Source organism: Mustela nigripes, chromosome 11, assembly GCF_022355385.1.
Source record: "Mustela nigripes isolate SB6536 chromosome 11, MUSNIG.SB6536, whole genome shotgun sequence".
In the NCBI taxonomy this organism is placed as follows: Eukaryota; Metazoa; Chordata; class Mammalia; order Carnivora; family Mustelidae; genus Mustela; species Mustela nigripes.
Genome location: NC_081567.1, coordinates 27,032,543 through 27,046,690, shown reverse-complemented (window position 1 = coordinate 27,046,690; position 14,148 = coordinate 27,032,543). Strand labels below are relative to the sequence as shown.

The 14,148-nt window shown below is 55.8% G+C and overlaps 1 protein-coding gene across 5 annotated transcripts in view; it reads right to left on the bottom strand.

Annotated features, from left to right (window-relative positions):
• MYH11 (myosin heavy chain 11) overlaps positions 1-14,148 on the bottom strand; it is a 110,465-nt gene that overhangs the window by 5,189 nt on the left and 91,128 nt on the right. For all 5 annotated transcript variants that reach the window (XM_059415254.1, XM_059415256.1, XM_059415257.1 and 2 more), the window contains 14 exons: positions 12,683-12,827; positions 10,529-10,735; positions 9,079-9,183; positions 8,838-8,990; positions 8,359-8,607; positions 6,668-6,880; positions 6,164-6,376; positions 5,762-5,923; positions 5,209-5,337; positions 4,849-4,937; positions 4,288-4,411; positions 3,550-3,758; positions 2,528-2,636; positions 2,272-2,444 (listed from right to left, as the gene is read on the bottom strand). In XM_059415254.1, coding sequence (XP_059271237.1) covers positions 2,272-2,444; positions 2,528-2,636; positions 3,550-3,758; positions 4,288-4,411; positions 4,849-4,937; positions 5,209-5,337; positions 5,762-5,923; positions 6,164-6,376; positions 6,668-6,880; positions 8,359-8,607; positions 8,838-8,990; positions 9,079-9,183; positions 10,529-10,735; positions 12,683-12,827 — 2,280 coding nt within the window. The remainder of the gene's footprint in view (positions 1-2,271; positions 2,445-2,527; positions 2,637-3,549; positions 3,759-4,287; positions 4,412-4,848; positions 4,938-5,208; positions 5,338-5,761; positions 5,924-6,163; positions 6,377-6,667; positions 6,881-8,358; positions 8,608-8,837; positions 8,991-9,078; positions 9,184-10,528; positions 10,736-12,682; positions 12,828-14,148) is intronic.

Here is a 14,148-nt window from a genome sequence, read left to right as displayed (position 1 = left end):
TATCCCGGGCACTGGGGATGAATGAACAGACCAAACCTGACCCATGTGCCCATGGGGTCAGAGTGAAGGCTAAAAGTGACCTAAGTCAAATAAATAGGTTACATGGGGACAGGTGGGCAAGGAGGAGGGCTGCAGGGAGTGAAGCCGGACGTTGTAGACCAGGTATCGTGGATGAGTCCGTGCCTGAAGGAAGGGAAGGAGAGTCCGGCCACACGGAGAGCTGGGGGAAAAGCATTCCAGGCAGAGGCAACCACCAGTGCAAAGGCCCTGAGGCAGCCTGTATAGACTTAGAGGTCTCATTTAGGAGGCAGTGGATGGAGATCCTTAGGGCCTCCAGGAACCAACCATCATAAAGATGCTGCTTTCAGTCTGCACTAGGTGAAGCTGTTGGATAGTTCCAAGCAAAGGAGGGTTGTGACTCCCCTCGGTTTCAATAGCATCCGTCTGGCTACTGTGTTCAGAACAGACTACAAATGCAGAGCATGAACACAGGCCCATGAGGAGAGTGTGAGAATTATCCAGATGGTAGGAGAGAGTGGCTTGACCCAGGATGGCAAGAAACAGCTGCATTCTGTATCTACAGTATTTTTAAGGGAAAGTTGACCAGATTCTCTGACAGATTAGATATAAGGTATAAAGGAGAGGAAAAAGCAAAGTATGACCTCAGGTTTGTAGCCTGGGTTAATGATGGCGCTATCATTCCCGTTGCTGAGCTGGAGAAGTCTATGTGGGAAGTGGTTTGGCGGGGGGAAGGGGTTCAGTCAGGGCTCAAGGTGTGAGCTGCCCTGTGAGGCACTGGGTGGGAATGGTACACAGGTCTGGGGTTCCAGGAAGAAGTCTGGGCTGGAGGTAGAAACAAGGAGGTCACTTGCTGTGGGTAGAATTCAAAAGCCACCAGGCTGTTTGAGATCAGCCAGGGAGTGAGCAGAGAGAGCGATGAAGAGAGACCAAGATGGCGGGGCAGGCCATGGGCAAGCTGGCTTGGAGATGTACCAGCAGAAGAGGTGAGGAAAGACAGCAAGAAAAGCAGCAAGCAAACCAGCTGCGGGGAGTGTCCAGGAAGCCCCAGCTAAGGAAGGACCGGCTGCACCGGGGTCCGGTGGGGCCTGAGGACTGACCAGTAGGGTTGTGTGGTAAAGATAGAAGGGAAGTCGGGCTTAGCTCACGGAATGACTCTGTGGATGGAAAACGTTGTAAAGGAGAGAAGAGTAAGAATTTCTGGAGCAACGTCCTTGAGTGAACACGAGGAGTACGTCTACCAGAGGTATTAGCATGAGCTGGTTCTAGATGGTCCAGCCCAGAACGGGGACAGAGAAGAAATGAGCGTGTCTGTCAGGAGGTAGGTCAATGGGGGGAAACGGGCCCTTGTAAGGATGGGCCAGGAGAGTAAGTCTGGCGGGAAAGCAGATGTCCAAGGGAGAGGGAAGATGAGGGGAGCCTGAGGTCCAGGAAGCAGTGAGTGGGGTCCATTCCCCCTGGCCCTAGAGGATGCCCGGCAGGAAATGGCAGTGTGCTTGTTTGCTTTTCTCAAACCACTCTGAGCAGAAGGAAGAAAGTGTGGTTTCATGTGCATGGTGTTTGAACAAATTAAAGGCGGCGGCCGGGAGAAGGCTCAATGCTTGATGGGCAAGTTAGAGCTAGGGCTGACCCCATGGAGGGATCGCAGAGGAGATGTGGGATCACCTGCCTGGAGGGCTGTGGGCACAGGCAGGAAGCTCGGGGTCCCGCCTTCAGGGAACCAGGGGAGGTGTTGAGGAGCCCTGAGGTGCAGGGGGGTGGCCTACCCACCTTCAGGCCCAGAGGTGCGGGAGTGTGGGAGAGAACTCAGCCCCGGTTAGGGCAGAGGTTCTCAGCCAGGGACGACTACACCCCCACGGGAACTGGACAGGGTCTGGAGACATTTTGGGTTGGCAGGATCCGGGGCAGGCCGCTGCCGCCGGTGGGGAGAGACCGGGCCTGCTGCTCACATCCCCCACACGCAGGCCAGCTCCTGCGATCTAGAACAATCGATCCAGCCCCGACAGCAGTGGTGCCAGAGCCCTTGGGGTAGACCAGGGAGCCGAGCAGAGTCGGGAGCAGAGGTTCAGGAGAGGAGGGCTGGTGCTGATGCGGGCGACGGGGGTTAGCCGCCGCCTCCCTGAGGACTGGCGGGGAAGGGAAGCAGCCGTCCCAGAGGCCGCGGGAGCATCCGCGTCCCCGGTCGGGCCTGGCGCACGCCGGAGCCCGCGGCAAGGGGCAGGACGCAGGCGGCAGGGGCGCTGCCCGCCTCACCTGAGCTTGGTCTTGAGCGCGTTCACCTCGCGGCCCATGGCCTCGTTGCTCTCCGTGGCCTCGTCCAGCTCCCGCTGCAGCTTCCTGCGGTTGGCGTTGATGCGCTGGGACTCCTCCTCCGCCTCCTCCAGCTGCCGCTTCAGTTGCTTCACCTTGGCGTTTCCTTTCTCCGCCTGCCCCGGAGAGGACGGAGGGTCAGTGCGGGGGAGGGGGCCATGGGGTCTGCGCTGGGCGGAGGGGCGCGGGGCAGGGGTACCTGCTCCTTGTACTGCTCCGCCATCTTGCGCTCATCCTCCACCTGCAGCAGGACCTCCTTCAGCTTCTTGTCCTTCTGCTTCAGCGACTTGGCAGCCGCCTGCTTCTCCCTGCGGACGGACACGGAGGGAGTGGGGTCGGCTTCCCTGGCTGTCGGTGCGCAGCCCCGACTGGCACTGTGCGCGCCGTGAGCACCCGTCCGGAGCCCCACACTGAGGCTCCTCCCCCAGATCGGAAGAACAGGACTCGGCCACGAAAGGGAGCCTAGTTCTAAGTCGGGCTCCAACAGGGGGAACATGCTCCGTGAAGGCGACAGGTGACCAAAGGCCTCACAGCACGTAATTGCATTCATAGGAGGGGCCCAGAACAGACCACAGAAATGGGAAGTCGGTCAGTGGGTGCTGAGGGCTCAGGAACACACGGGGAGGGCGGGGAGGGAGGGTGTAGGGGTACAGGGGGTCTTATGGGGGGTACGGAAGTGTTCCCTGGTTGGCTGTGGAGAGGGGGCCCCTCTCTGCAAATAGACTCAAAGCCAGGAAGAGGAGCACTAAGGGCTGAAGTCTGCAGCATGGGAGTGACTGGGGAAGCCACGGCCAAAATGGAAAGAACAGACAGGAGTCCCTGCCGTCTGACGGGGACCGCGGTGCTGTGACCTTCCTTTCTCGTGAGCAGCGTTCCTGCAGCTGCTTGTGCTGCATGGGAGGCTGATGGGAACTTTCTGTACAGCCCTTAACCGGACATTCTGCGAATGCAGGCCGGGGCAAGCCGGCGTGCCCCCCGGGGAAGGCAGGCTGACCTCACCAAGGAGGCCTGCTCCTTTGTGCAAGGGTCTCCTCCGGGCCAGGCCCACCTCTCCCCCGTGTGCACACACCGTTCCCCCGGCACGGCTGTGGTCTGGGTACCACAGGGATGATTTCCCAGCCACAGCTGGGGCCTGGAGAGCCTAAGCCCCCACCCCCACCCCGGTTCCCCCCTGCCGCGCGCTGGCACGCAGGCTGTCTTTGCAGCCCCGGCTCCACGTACCTGGCCTCCTGCTCGACCTGCTCCTCCAGCTGTGCGATCTTGGCCTCCAGGGCCGCAATGGTGGACTTGAACTTGGACTTGACTGCCCCCTCCATCTCCTGCAGCTTGCTCCGGAGCTCCTTGTTCTGCCGCTCGAGCTGCTGCCTTGCGCTCTCGTTCTTCTGGGCCGCGCTGCGTTCCGTGGCCAGTTCGTTGTTGAGCTGCTCAGCCTGCGGAGGATGGGGAAGGTCATGAGGTAGGGGCACAGAAGCCCGGGGTGGTCCACAGAGGTGATGAATGTCTCCTGCTGCCCCCCCAACCACCCCTCTTCTTCAGCTTCCGCATGGGTCCATGGAGCTGGAGCCCCCAGGAGCCCCCCCCCATGTCCTCTAGCCACCAGCTCCTTCCTGGGCACAGGGGGAGCGTCCCGGTACTACAGGGTTCCCTGTTTCTAGGTCCCGTGGTGGGTCCCTACCAACCGTCCTGGAGCCCGACACTCAGTAACGTCACTGAGTGCTCAGGAGAGTAAGGCTGGGGACAGAACAAGAAGTAGACCCCCAAGGTCCCTCCTCGAGGTACACAGCGTCTGGTAGAGGAAGCCAGACACACACTGGCCCACCGCGGAGACAGTGCAGGCTGGCAGGGTGCTGCGGGACCATGAGAGGAGGGAGCAGGGGTGGGGAGCAGACAGGCTGGCCCCCGGAACCCGTGTGGGCAGCGCTGGCGCTGCTCCAGTGCCCGCCCCGCGCTGGCCCCCACCTGCTGCGTGGCCTTGCGCACGCGGTCACTCATGGCCTCCATGTTGCCCTGCTCTTCCTCCAGCTCCTCCTCCAGCTGCGCGATCCGGGCCTCCAGGCGGCGCTTCTCGTCCTGAAGGGTGTTCCTGTGGGGAATGCAGCCACATCTGGGGCTCGAGCCTCCCTCTGGCTTGTAAGATTCCCTCTCCTTGAAGGAGTGATGCCTGAGGGTTGCTCTCCTTTACAACAGGAAACAGGCTCCGAGACTTAGACACCTGTGTGTCCAAAGTCCCACAGCCGGCAAGGAGGGAGCCAGGACTCCTACCCAGTTGGTATCAGCAGACCCAGGCCTGTCCCAGAGTTTCCGCGCTCTGATGCCCCCAGCCGCCCCAGCCCCGCCATGCTGCTTATTCAGAATGAATGAAACGGCCACACTCAACTGGGGGGTGAAGACCCCCGGGACAAGCTCAGCAGGGCACTGTCATTTTTAGCATTAAAATGGGTGTCCGGGAGGTGCTCCCATGAGCTGCCTCTCTCTCATCATCCACGTCTAGGACCCCCTCCTCTGTACACGGCCCCATACCTTCCTGAGACGCTGCTGGCCAGCTCCTCCGCCAGTTCCTCCTTCTCCAGGTCGGCCTGTTTGCGAGCCCTCTCGGCCGCGGCTAGATCCTGGATGGTGGCGGGTGGGGAGGAAGGAAACCTGTTACCGACCACGGAAGGGCTGCACCCCAGCAGTTTCTACGGCCGCCCCTCCCTGAGCTCAGGGGAAGTGCTGTCTCCACATCCCGTCTTTCCCTGCCCTTACTCCGGGGTCCAGCCACATGGAATGCCGGATGAATGGGAGAAATCCATGGGGGCACACACCGGCGTGCCAAGGGCTCCTACCACGACACCCCTCCCCCCTCCCCCCATTCTGGGGCTCCCAGCGAGAAGGTTTTACCTCCTGCAGCTGCATGAGTTCTGCTTCTAAATTCTTTGCTTTCTTCTCATTCTCTTTGGCGGTGGCAAAGATCTCATCTCTGGAGGCTCGGGCATCTTCCAGCTCCCTCTGGAAGTCCTTCATCTGAGCCTGCATGAGTCAACAGGAAGGACAAGCCAAGAGGTCCTTACTCACCCGAGTTCCGCTGCCCAAATGAGCTTTCCCATGCCAATCCCTAGGATTTGCCACGATTAACCACAGAGGCGTCCCCATCCTAGGAGCAATGCCCGTCATCTCACAGGACCAGGTTGCTGTTCGGAGGCCCCGTTCTGGATGGGCTCAGCAAGACCTAAAATATGGCGATGGATGGCCACGGCCACATGCCTGGTAACCGTGCCTTACCCGGGGCAGGAAAGAGCCCGCAAATGCCGAACGGTGCTGGGAAAACACCAGCTCGTAGGCACCACTTCCAGGCCTGCGTCCTGCTGCTGCTGCCTCCCCGACCTTGGGGACGCCATTCCTCCCCCCGCCCCGCCCCCGTCAGCCCGCACCCTGCGTCAGACGCATCACCCACCTGCAGTTTCCGAAGCTGCTTGATGGCTTCCTCCCTGCCCTTGATGGCGGAGTCGGCCTGCAGCTCCAGGTCTTTGAGGTCCCCTTCCAGCTTCTTCTTGGCCGCGGCTGCCAGGGCACGCTGCTTCCTCTCGTCTTCCAGTTCTGTCTCGTACTCGTGAAGCTGAGCGAGGAGGGGCGATGCGTGCCGCTGGGCTGCGCGCCGTCCCCCCAGCCCCGCCGCCAGCTGGCCGCCTCCCAGGCATGCACAGCCCCCTCCCAGGTGGGTCTTCCCGCCCCCAGGTTACAAGGGAGGAAAACCAGTCTCCATCGGGCCAGGAGGTGGTAAGGGGAGGAAGGAAGCTGGCTCCCCTCCCTCTCCCTGCCCTACAGACCACCTTTTCCCTGGCCTGCCCCGGATCACCTGCCGCTGGAGCTGTCTCCTCTTCTCCTCGTTCTGCTCGTCGCGGGCCTGCAGGTCCCGCTCAAACTGGCCCTTGAGGGCCTGCATGTTGACCTCGAGCCGCAGCTTGGCGTCCTCCGTGGCCTGCAGCTCGTCCTCCAGCTCCTCCAGCTGCGTCTTCATCTCCTCCATCTGGGTTTCCAGGGCCCGCTTGGACTTCTCCAGCTCGTGGACCTGTCACGCCAGAGCGGACGTCATGAAGACGGGCAGGCCGCCCGCAGGGCCAGGAAGCTCGTTCGGGTCCGAGAGAGGCGGCTTTTGTCCAGTGAGGACCAGAGCCTTCCTCTGGGAACTGTGGACTCGGAGCCACCCCTCCCCAACAGCTGTTCCCAACCCACGTGTATGGGACCATCCGAGGGACTGCCTTTAGGCCGGATTATGGTTTCACATCAAAGAGGCACGGAGCCATCGCCCCCGCCCCCTGCCCACCCCCAGGACGGATGACTCGCGGGGAGGGCGACTTACGTTCTTGCCCACGTCATCCTTGGAGCTAACCAGATCTTCCATCTCGGCCTTGAGCATCTTGTTGGCCCTCTCTAGTTCCTCTTTGGCCTCCAGAGCCTCCTCGAGGGCTCGCGCCAGGGACAAGGCCTTGGTTTCCTTTTCCCTGGCTTCGGCCTCGGCTCTGTCCCTTTCATCCGCGTACTTGGAAGAGATGCTTTTCTCCTCGGCCAACAGCTACAACACAACAGAAACCCTGGCGGTGACCCCTAGGCCAACCCGAAGGCAGGCTTCATCTCATTGCAAATACAGGTGAGAAGCCTCGTGTCCTGCTGAATTTACTTGGGGGCAGGGTTAACTCATCCAGATACCTATGGAAAGAGCTAATGACAAGCCTGCTTCTGACTTCGAGGTCGACCTTATGCACAGCCAGCATCTGCTGAGTCTCTGTGCTTTGAAATCACTCATGCCACCCATGTTGGTTACAACACACGACTGCTGGGGTCCAAGTGACATTTAATCCTGCCGGGGGCCATTTTGTTGTTTTCTGACCACTTGTCTCCGGCTCTCAAAAGTGCCCTCGGAGCCAGACTAGGGACAGTAATCTTATCTGCAGAGAGAGCAGCATATATCATACACGGAAACATCCAAAATTCAGACTTCTAGAAGTCAGCTAAGACAAGTAAGTAACAGGGACCCCCAAATAGCACTGTCAATGCAAAAACCCTACACCCAGTGTGACAGGAAAAGAAAAGATGGGGCCTTGGGCCTTCAAACCGATCACGGAACAGCAGGGTGCCAACAGTGAAGACAGGCCCACCGCACAGAGATGGAAAAGGGAAGGGCCAGCCTGTTTCCCAGAAGCCTGGTACTCTGAGCCCCCACGCCTCTGACCCAGAACCATCCCCAAAGTGATTTTTAGGATAACCCCCAGTCACTTGCAAACCAAATGATATTTGCTAAATTTGAATAACATAGTAAAAGTCGGTATTTGGGGATCTAGGCTACAGAGCTGCAGGCATCGATCAGAACTCAAAGTGTACACTTAAAATTTGTGCATTTCCGTGTAGGTAAACTTTTATCTCCCTGGAAGCAAGCTTCTATCTTGAACAAGAACTCTAGTTGATATGCAGAATACAGAGGGGGAGGTCAGTAATTTGCTTTGAAATGCATCCAAAAGGTAAGACCCCCCCCTTGACAAGTACAGTTCATGCTTGTAAATAAACACATAATAAAGCAAGTCTGGTAAAATGTTTGCCATCGCATCTAGGTGGTGGGCACACAGGGGTTCACTGTTGCGTGATTTTAGTGTGTCTGGGTGCCTGAAATTCTGCATAATGAAATGTGAGGGGAAATTGGTTATCTAAAGGGTAGAAACATTAAATGACTTGGAATATTTAGGAGGCAACCCGCAGGTGCTTAAGTCAATAAAATGAACCTCATTGCTTATTGGGGCGAGAAACTCAGGCATCACCGGGGTCCCTGGGTGCCCTCACGGTGGGGGTACCTGGCAGTCACGTCCGGGCGCTGCTGCTCTCCCTACTCTGACCTAGGAGCCCTCGTGTTTCATGGTCACCCGAGACAAGGTGACTTTCCATTGCCACCAGCTAAGCAAGGATGAGTTGCAGAGACACAGCAACCCCACCAGCAGCCTCGGAGCCCCACCTGCCCCGGCCCGTGTCCGCACACAGAGTGGACCACCCTCCAGCCCCTACCTGATCGAACTTCTTCTGCTTCTTTTCCAGGTTGGACACCAGTTGCCGCTGGTTGTCCAAATCGACGACCAGGTCGTCCAGCTCCTGCTGAAGCCTGTTCTTGGTCTTATCCAGTTTGTCATAAGCAGCTGCCTTCTCTTCGAACTGCTGGGTGAGGCCTTCGATTTCCTTCTGGAACTTCTTCTTGCCCTCTTCCAAGGCTTCCACGGTGCTGGCAAAGTCCTGCAGCTTCTTCTTCGAATCGGAGAGCTAAAATGGCAGTGTCCAAGGTCCAATAAGGGGAGAGGGCCTTTGGGTGATTCCCGTCCCTGACCCCACCCTGGGAAGACAACCTTCGCTGCACTGCAAAAATTCAACAGCAGGGGGAGCCAGTGAACCAAGCGAAATGGCTCCGAGGCTCCACCACCACAGCCCATCCGAGCTCCTGCTCTCCCCGCAAGGCTGTCCTGGAACAGCAAGGAGGCACACACAGCCAGCACCTGGATGTTCAGAGTCGAGATGTGACGCTCCAGGTTCTGCTTGGCCTCCATCTCCTCGTCCAGCTGGTCCTGCAGGCTGTTCCTCTCGTCCTCCAGCTGCCGCAGCTTGGTGGACACGTTGAGCTTCTGCCGGGTTTCTTCTTGAAGCAGCTCCTACGGAAGGATGCACGGAAGTCCCAGGGACCCACGCCCGGAAGTTCATGCCTCAGGGTCCCTCCGGAGGATGTGGCCGAATACCCACCTGGGTGTCCTGGAGCTGGGACCCAAGGGACGCCACGTCCTTGGCCAGTTTTATGGCCTTCCCCTCAGCCTCGTTGAGCATCCCTGTGACGCTCTCCACTTCATTCTGAGGACACCAAGAGACTTTGGTTAGAACTTCCAGAACAGGGTCCTTGTTAAGAGAAGCCCTCTCTAGTCGCACAGTGGTTCCTGTGGGATCTGCCGATTGAGACACACCCAGGAGCTATGGGCCTGATCACACTAGCTCTGCGGCTCCCAAAGGAAATGTATCACCTCCAAGCTGGGATGCCTGGTTCTAAGAACCTCTTAGAGCGCCCAACTGTATTGACTGGGCCCAAATCCCACTAAAGAGATCCCAGATCCTTCCCAAGGTTGGGGGAAAATGAAACAGGTTTGAGAATCCCCACACAGAGCTCTTCTGGACTCGCCCGCCCCCTAATGCTGGGGAAGAGCATACAGAGGGCATGTCCACTTCCAAGGGCCATTTTCCACCACCCTCTTCCTCATGGGCCCTTAGGGCTAAAGCCAGAGATGCGGGGAACAGGTCTTTTTGCAAGTGTCAGTCCACCGTCCATTCTCTTCCCACTTACGAGGATGTAAGTGATTCTGACTCTGCTCCTCTAGCACATTGCTTCTGTTGGGAGAGCAGAACCTTTGCTCTCCCCTGCACGCAGGAAAAAAATCCCATTTAATGCTTCCCCTGCCCTCTTATCCCAAGCTGTAAGCACATTAAATAATTATCAAAGGTCTGCCTGTATCCCAGAACTGGAAATCGGGCCAAATGTCTAGTCAAAGCTAAGTAAGACCAAAGACAGACAGACTTAATCTTTGCTCAACTTGAAGCCCATTTATGGCTTCTTGTCACTCGGAGTAAAGACATGCACATAGAATGGGGCCTTGAAGGCCCTGTGCCATTCAGCCATGACCTACCTCTCTAGTCCCACTTTGCAGCACGTTTTGCCTTCCAGCTCAGCAATCTAGCTCTACTTCTTTGATCTTTTCTAATTTCCCCCACCTACCACTGGGCCCTTGCACATGCTGCTCCCTCTGTCTCCCAACCTTCTTATCCCAGACTATACTTCCGCCTTATGGAAGCCTTTCTCGACTCCTCCTCCTGCAGGCCAAGCCCTTTGTTAATTTATACTTACTGCATCATTTGACCTTCATTCATGGGATTAGAAATGCCTCTCCCTCTAGTGGGGCAAGCGCTGTCTCTCTCTTGCTCCCTGTAGCTCAGCCTTAAATATGGCGCCCAGCCTACAGCAAATACGCAAATACTTGCTGAATGAGACGAAGGTTTCTAAAGATGGAATGGAAGAGGGAGGCCATCTCCTCTCCTCGAGGAATGCAACAGGAGGAAACCAAATTGCTTTGTAGCAAGTGAGACTTCAGTTAGCTGAGAGGAGCTTCATGGCCGCAGAGCTGGGACCAAGGGATGCTTGCCGCCTTACCTGCAGCTTGTGGACCTTGTCGTTGAGCTCGGCCCGGGCCCGCTCCCCATCGCTGCACTTGGACTGCAGTTCCTGCAGCTGAACCTCCAGCTTCTTCTTCTTGTGCTCCACCTCCTGCTTGGCCTGGTTCAGGACCCGCAGTTCCCCGGCCAGGTCAGCATTCTCCTTCTCCAGCGTCTGCTTGTTCTTGTCTAGATTGGCTTTGGCCTGGCCAAGTCAACAGAGGAGAGGGAAGGCATTACAGCTCTGGCCAGGAAGGCACTTTAAGATGGGACCCTCCATCCCTTGGGGCATCTTCCGCTTTCCCTTTCTGTCCAGTGAGTCGGGAAGGTTCCAGGCACCTGTGCTTGTCGACACGGGGATGGGCGGTGGGGAGGGCACACCCGTGACAGTAAGACTGTATTCTCTTTTTCTGAATCACAAAGTTTGCAAATGAGCATCTCCCGGGCTACATCCAACCTGTTGTCATTGTCCTAGTCGACCTATTCTTTGCCGCCAACCCCTTAATAACATGATGTCATGTAAAGATCTGGATTCCAGGGGTACCTGGGTGACTCTGTCTTTAAGCATCTGCCTTCAGCTCAGGTCATAATGCCGGGGTCTTTGGATCGAGCCCCTCATCAGGCTCCCTGCTCGACGGGAAGCCTGCTTCTCCCTCTCCCATGCCCCCTGCTTGTGTTCCCTCTCTGTCAAACAAAGTATTTTTTAAAAAATTAAAATCAGATTCCAACTTCTTTTTTTTTTTTTTTTTAGAATCCAACTTCTTTACAAAAAATTCTAGTGCTCTCTATCATGACAGGTGCTGGTTATATGAATGTATACCGTTAAAATTGGTGGGTTTTACTGTATAGACCGGAGGAATTCTGACTTTTGAAAAACAAGACAAACATCATACTCAGTGAGAAAAACAGGGCTTTTCCCCTAGGAGCACGAACAAGGTAAGGACGTCCACGCTCATCACTTCTGTTCAAATAGTACCAGAAGGGGAAATGCACGTCGTAGTTACAATTAGCAAAATCTTATTTGTCCAACACGCATAAAGACTTGACAGAAGGTCAAAGGTTAGTATTCAGATCTCACTTGACAAGACACGAACAAGTGTCCTTTTATTCATTTGCGGGGGGCTCAGTCTCACACCCCATTTCTCAGAGTGTCCTAAGGCCACCTGTGTACGGGCAGATGATGGGGCCAGGAGATCTGCTCATGATCAAGGCTGCAGAGGACGTGAATTAGTGTTTGTAAAACCATGGGACCATCTAGCTCACAACCTGTACTGCCTAGGGAGCTAGAACCATTATTTTCATGGGCAGGACCTCTGCAGATTCTGATAGAAGCAGGAGTGACCCAGCTCCCAGGAAGGTGTCAGTAAACCACCCCCTGAAGAATAGTCCTCTGGGCTGGTAACAGAAACGGGTGCCAACTCCAGCAAGGGTTAGGTAATGTGCCCCCACTTAGTCGAGCTGGGGGGATACCTAGATAGTGCAGGGATGCAGGGCAGCCATAGGGCTGTGGGTGAGAGACAGAAATCCGATCCAGACGGAAACAATCCGGATGTCACAAGCGAGAAAGCTCACCCCTGAATGAAACAGGGAAATTCTCCCAAGGGAGAGGAAGTTCTCGGTACACTGCATTCAGAGGATTTCGCTGCCCCGTGTGCCCTACACCCCAAAGAGCTAACCACGGGGGGCGGGGAACATTAGATCTAGTCATTCTCAAACTCTGCCAATCTGCAGAGAAATTACAGGATGGCCTCTGTCTCAAGTTCCCCTCCCAGAAGTGTTGCTAAATAGTTGCTTATCAGGGCAGAGTGGGGGCTGCTGTGGATTTTAGACCCTGCCCTGGGGAAGGTGTGAGGCAGGTCTGCAGACCAGACCACCCACCCGGGTTCAAATCACAGCTCGATCAATGGCCGTGTGACCTTGGGTAAGTCTCTTCACCTCCAGGCTCTCTCTTCCTTCATGTGTCAAGCTCAGCAGTAGCTACGTCATAGCTGGTTGTGAGGATTAACTGGCACGTATACAGTGGGTGCTTAATAAATGCTCTCACGACCCGTCATTACAGTCTCGTAGGGCTGGCTCTTTCTCAGCCCCGACCTCGATCTGTGGTTATGGGGAGCTGTCGGTGCACCACGCTTGCGAAATGACCATGACGTACCCTCTTGAACTGCTCCAGCTGCTCCGTGAGCTCCTCTACGGCCTGTGTGTGCTTCTGCCTCATCTCCTGGACCTGGGCCTCGTGGGACCGTGTCTCGTCGTCTAGGGCCTTCTTGAGTACCGTCACCTCCTGCTCCCTTTTGGCCCTGGGCAAGAAGAACACAGAGGCTGGCTGTTGGGTGGAGACAGGGCTTTGCCTCAGACAGCGCCATGGAAAGGGACGAGAGCTCTCCTGGGACCCAGAGCTGAGGTCTCCATCACCGGCCCCTCCTTGGCTGTGTGACCTCAGGGGAGTCACCCAACCTCTCTGGACCTAGCATTTCCTCAGCTGCAAAAGGGGGGAGCATGGTGACTGCCCAGAAACTCTTCAAGGCCAGCAAATAAATAAACAAAAATACTCAGGAATGTGTTGAAAGAACATCTGTAAATTGCAAAATGTTCCTCAAATATTATTAGCTCTTATTTCTTGAGCACTTAGTATGTGCCAGGCCCCAACCTCAGTTCTTTCTATACGTGACCTCATATAACCTTCAGAGTGACCCTCAGAAGCAGGTATATCCTTCCAACTTACAGATGAGAAAGCTAAGGCTGAGAGAGGGTAAGCAGTGGGCGCTTGTTGACAGAGCCAGAATCTGGTCTGGCTCTGAGCCAATGCATTTAAAATACCGTACCAGGCTTTTCTGGATCATGGGCCTTGTTGGGAGGGGAACACTGGGCTGGCTTCTCCACAGAGGTAAGGGGTGTGGCACAAAACCCCCAAGTGTGGGTAATCAGTCTCAGTGTTAGCATAGCACCTGACATGGACACAATCAAAAGCGTTTGCATGTTTGTTGAATGAATAAACGACCTACTTTCTTTAAGGTCAGCATTCCTTATCTAGCAGGTAAAGTGTTTTTTGGGGGGGTTTGTTGTTCTGTATGTTTGTTTTGGGGTATTTTTTTGTTGCTGGTATCTGTGATCTTCTAGCACATCTTAAGGACCCCACCAACAAGTGTTATTTTAAAACATGTATCACAAAACATAGACACATGCTCTCGGGGACTGGAATCTAGAGAATTACTGACACATGTAGACACCCACATGAAAAGAAAGGGGCACCTGAGTGGCTCAGTGGGTTAAGCCTCTGCCTTTGGCTTGGGTCATGATCTCAGGGTCCTGGGATCGAGCCCCGCATCGGGCTCTCTGCTCAGCAGGGAGCCTGCTTCCCCCTCCCTCTCTCTGCCTGCCTCTCTGCCTGCTTGTGATCTTTCTGTCAAATTAAAAAAAAAAAAAAAGGCAAGAAGGAATACCCAAAAAACATGGACTGTGTTAGGACTAAGACTGATGTTTTTCGTATCTACGTTTCTAGAGCTTTCAAATCATTTTCGATTCAAGTAAGTCTGACTACTGTGATGCCCAATAAGATGAGAAAGGATCGCATCTCTATTACAGACAGTAACTGTAGGGCCTGAGGACCTCAGGGTTCAG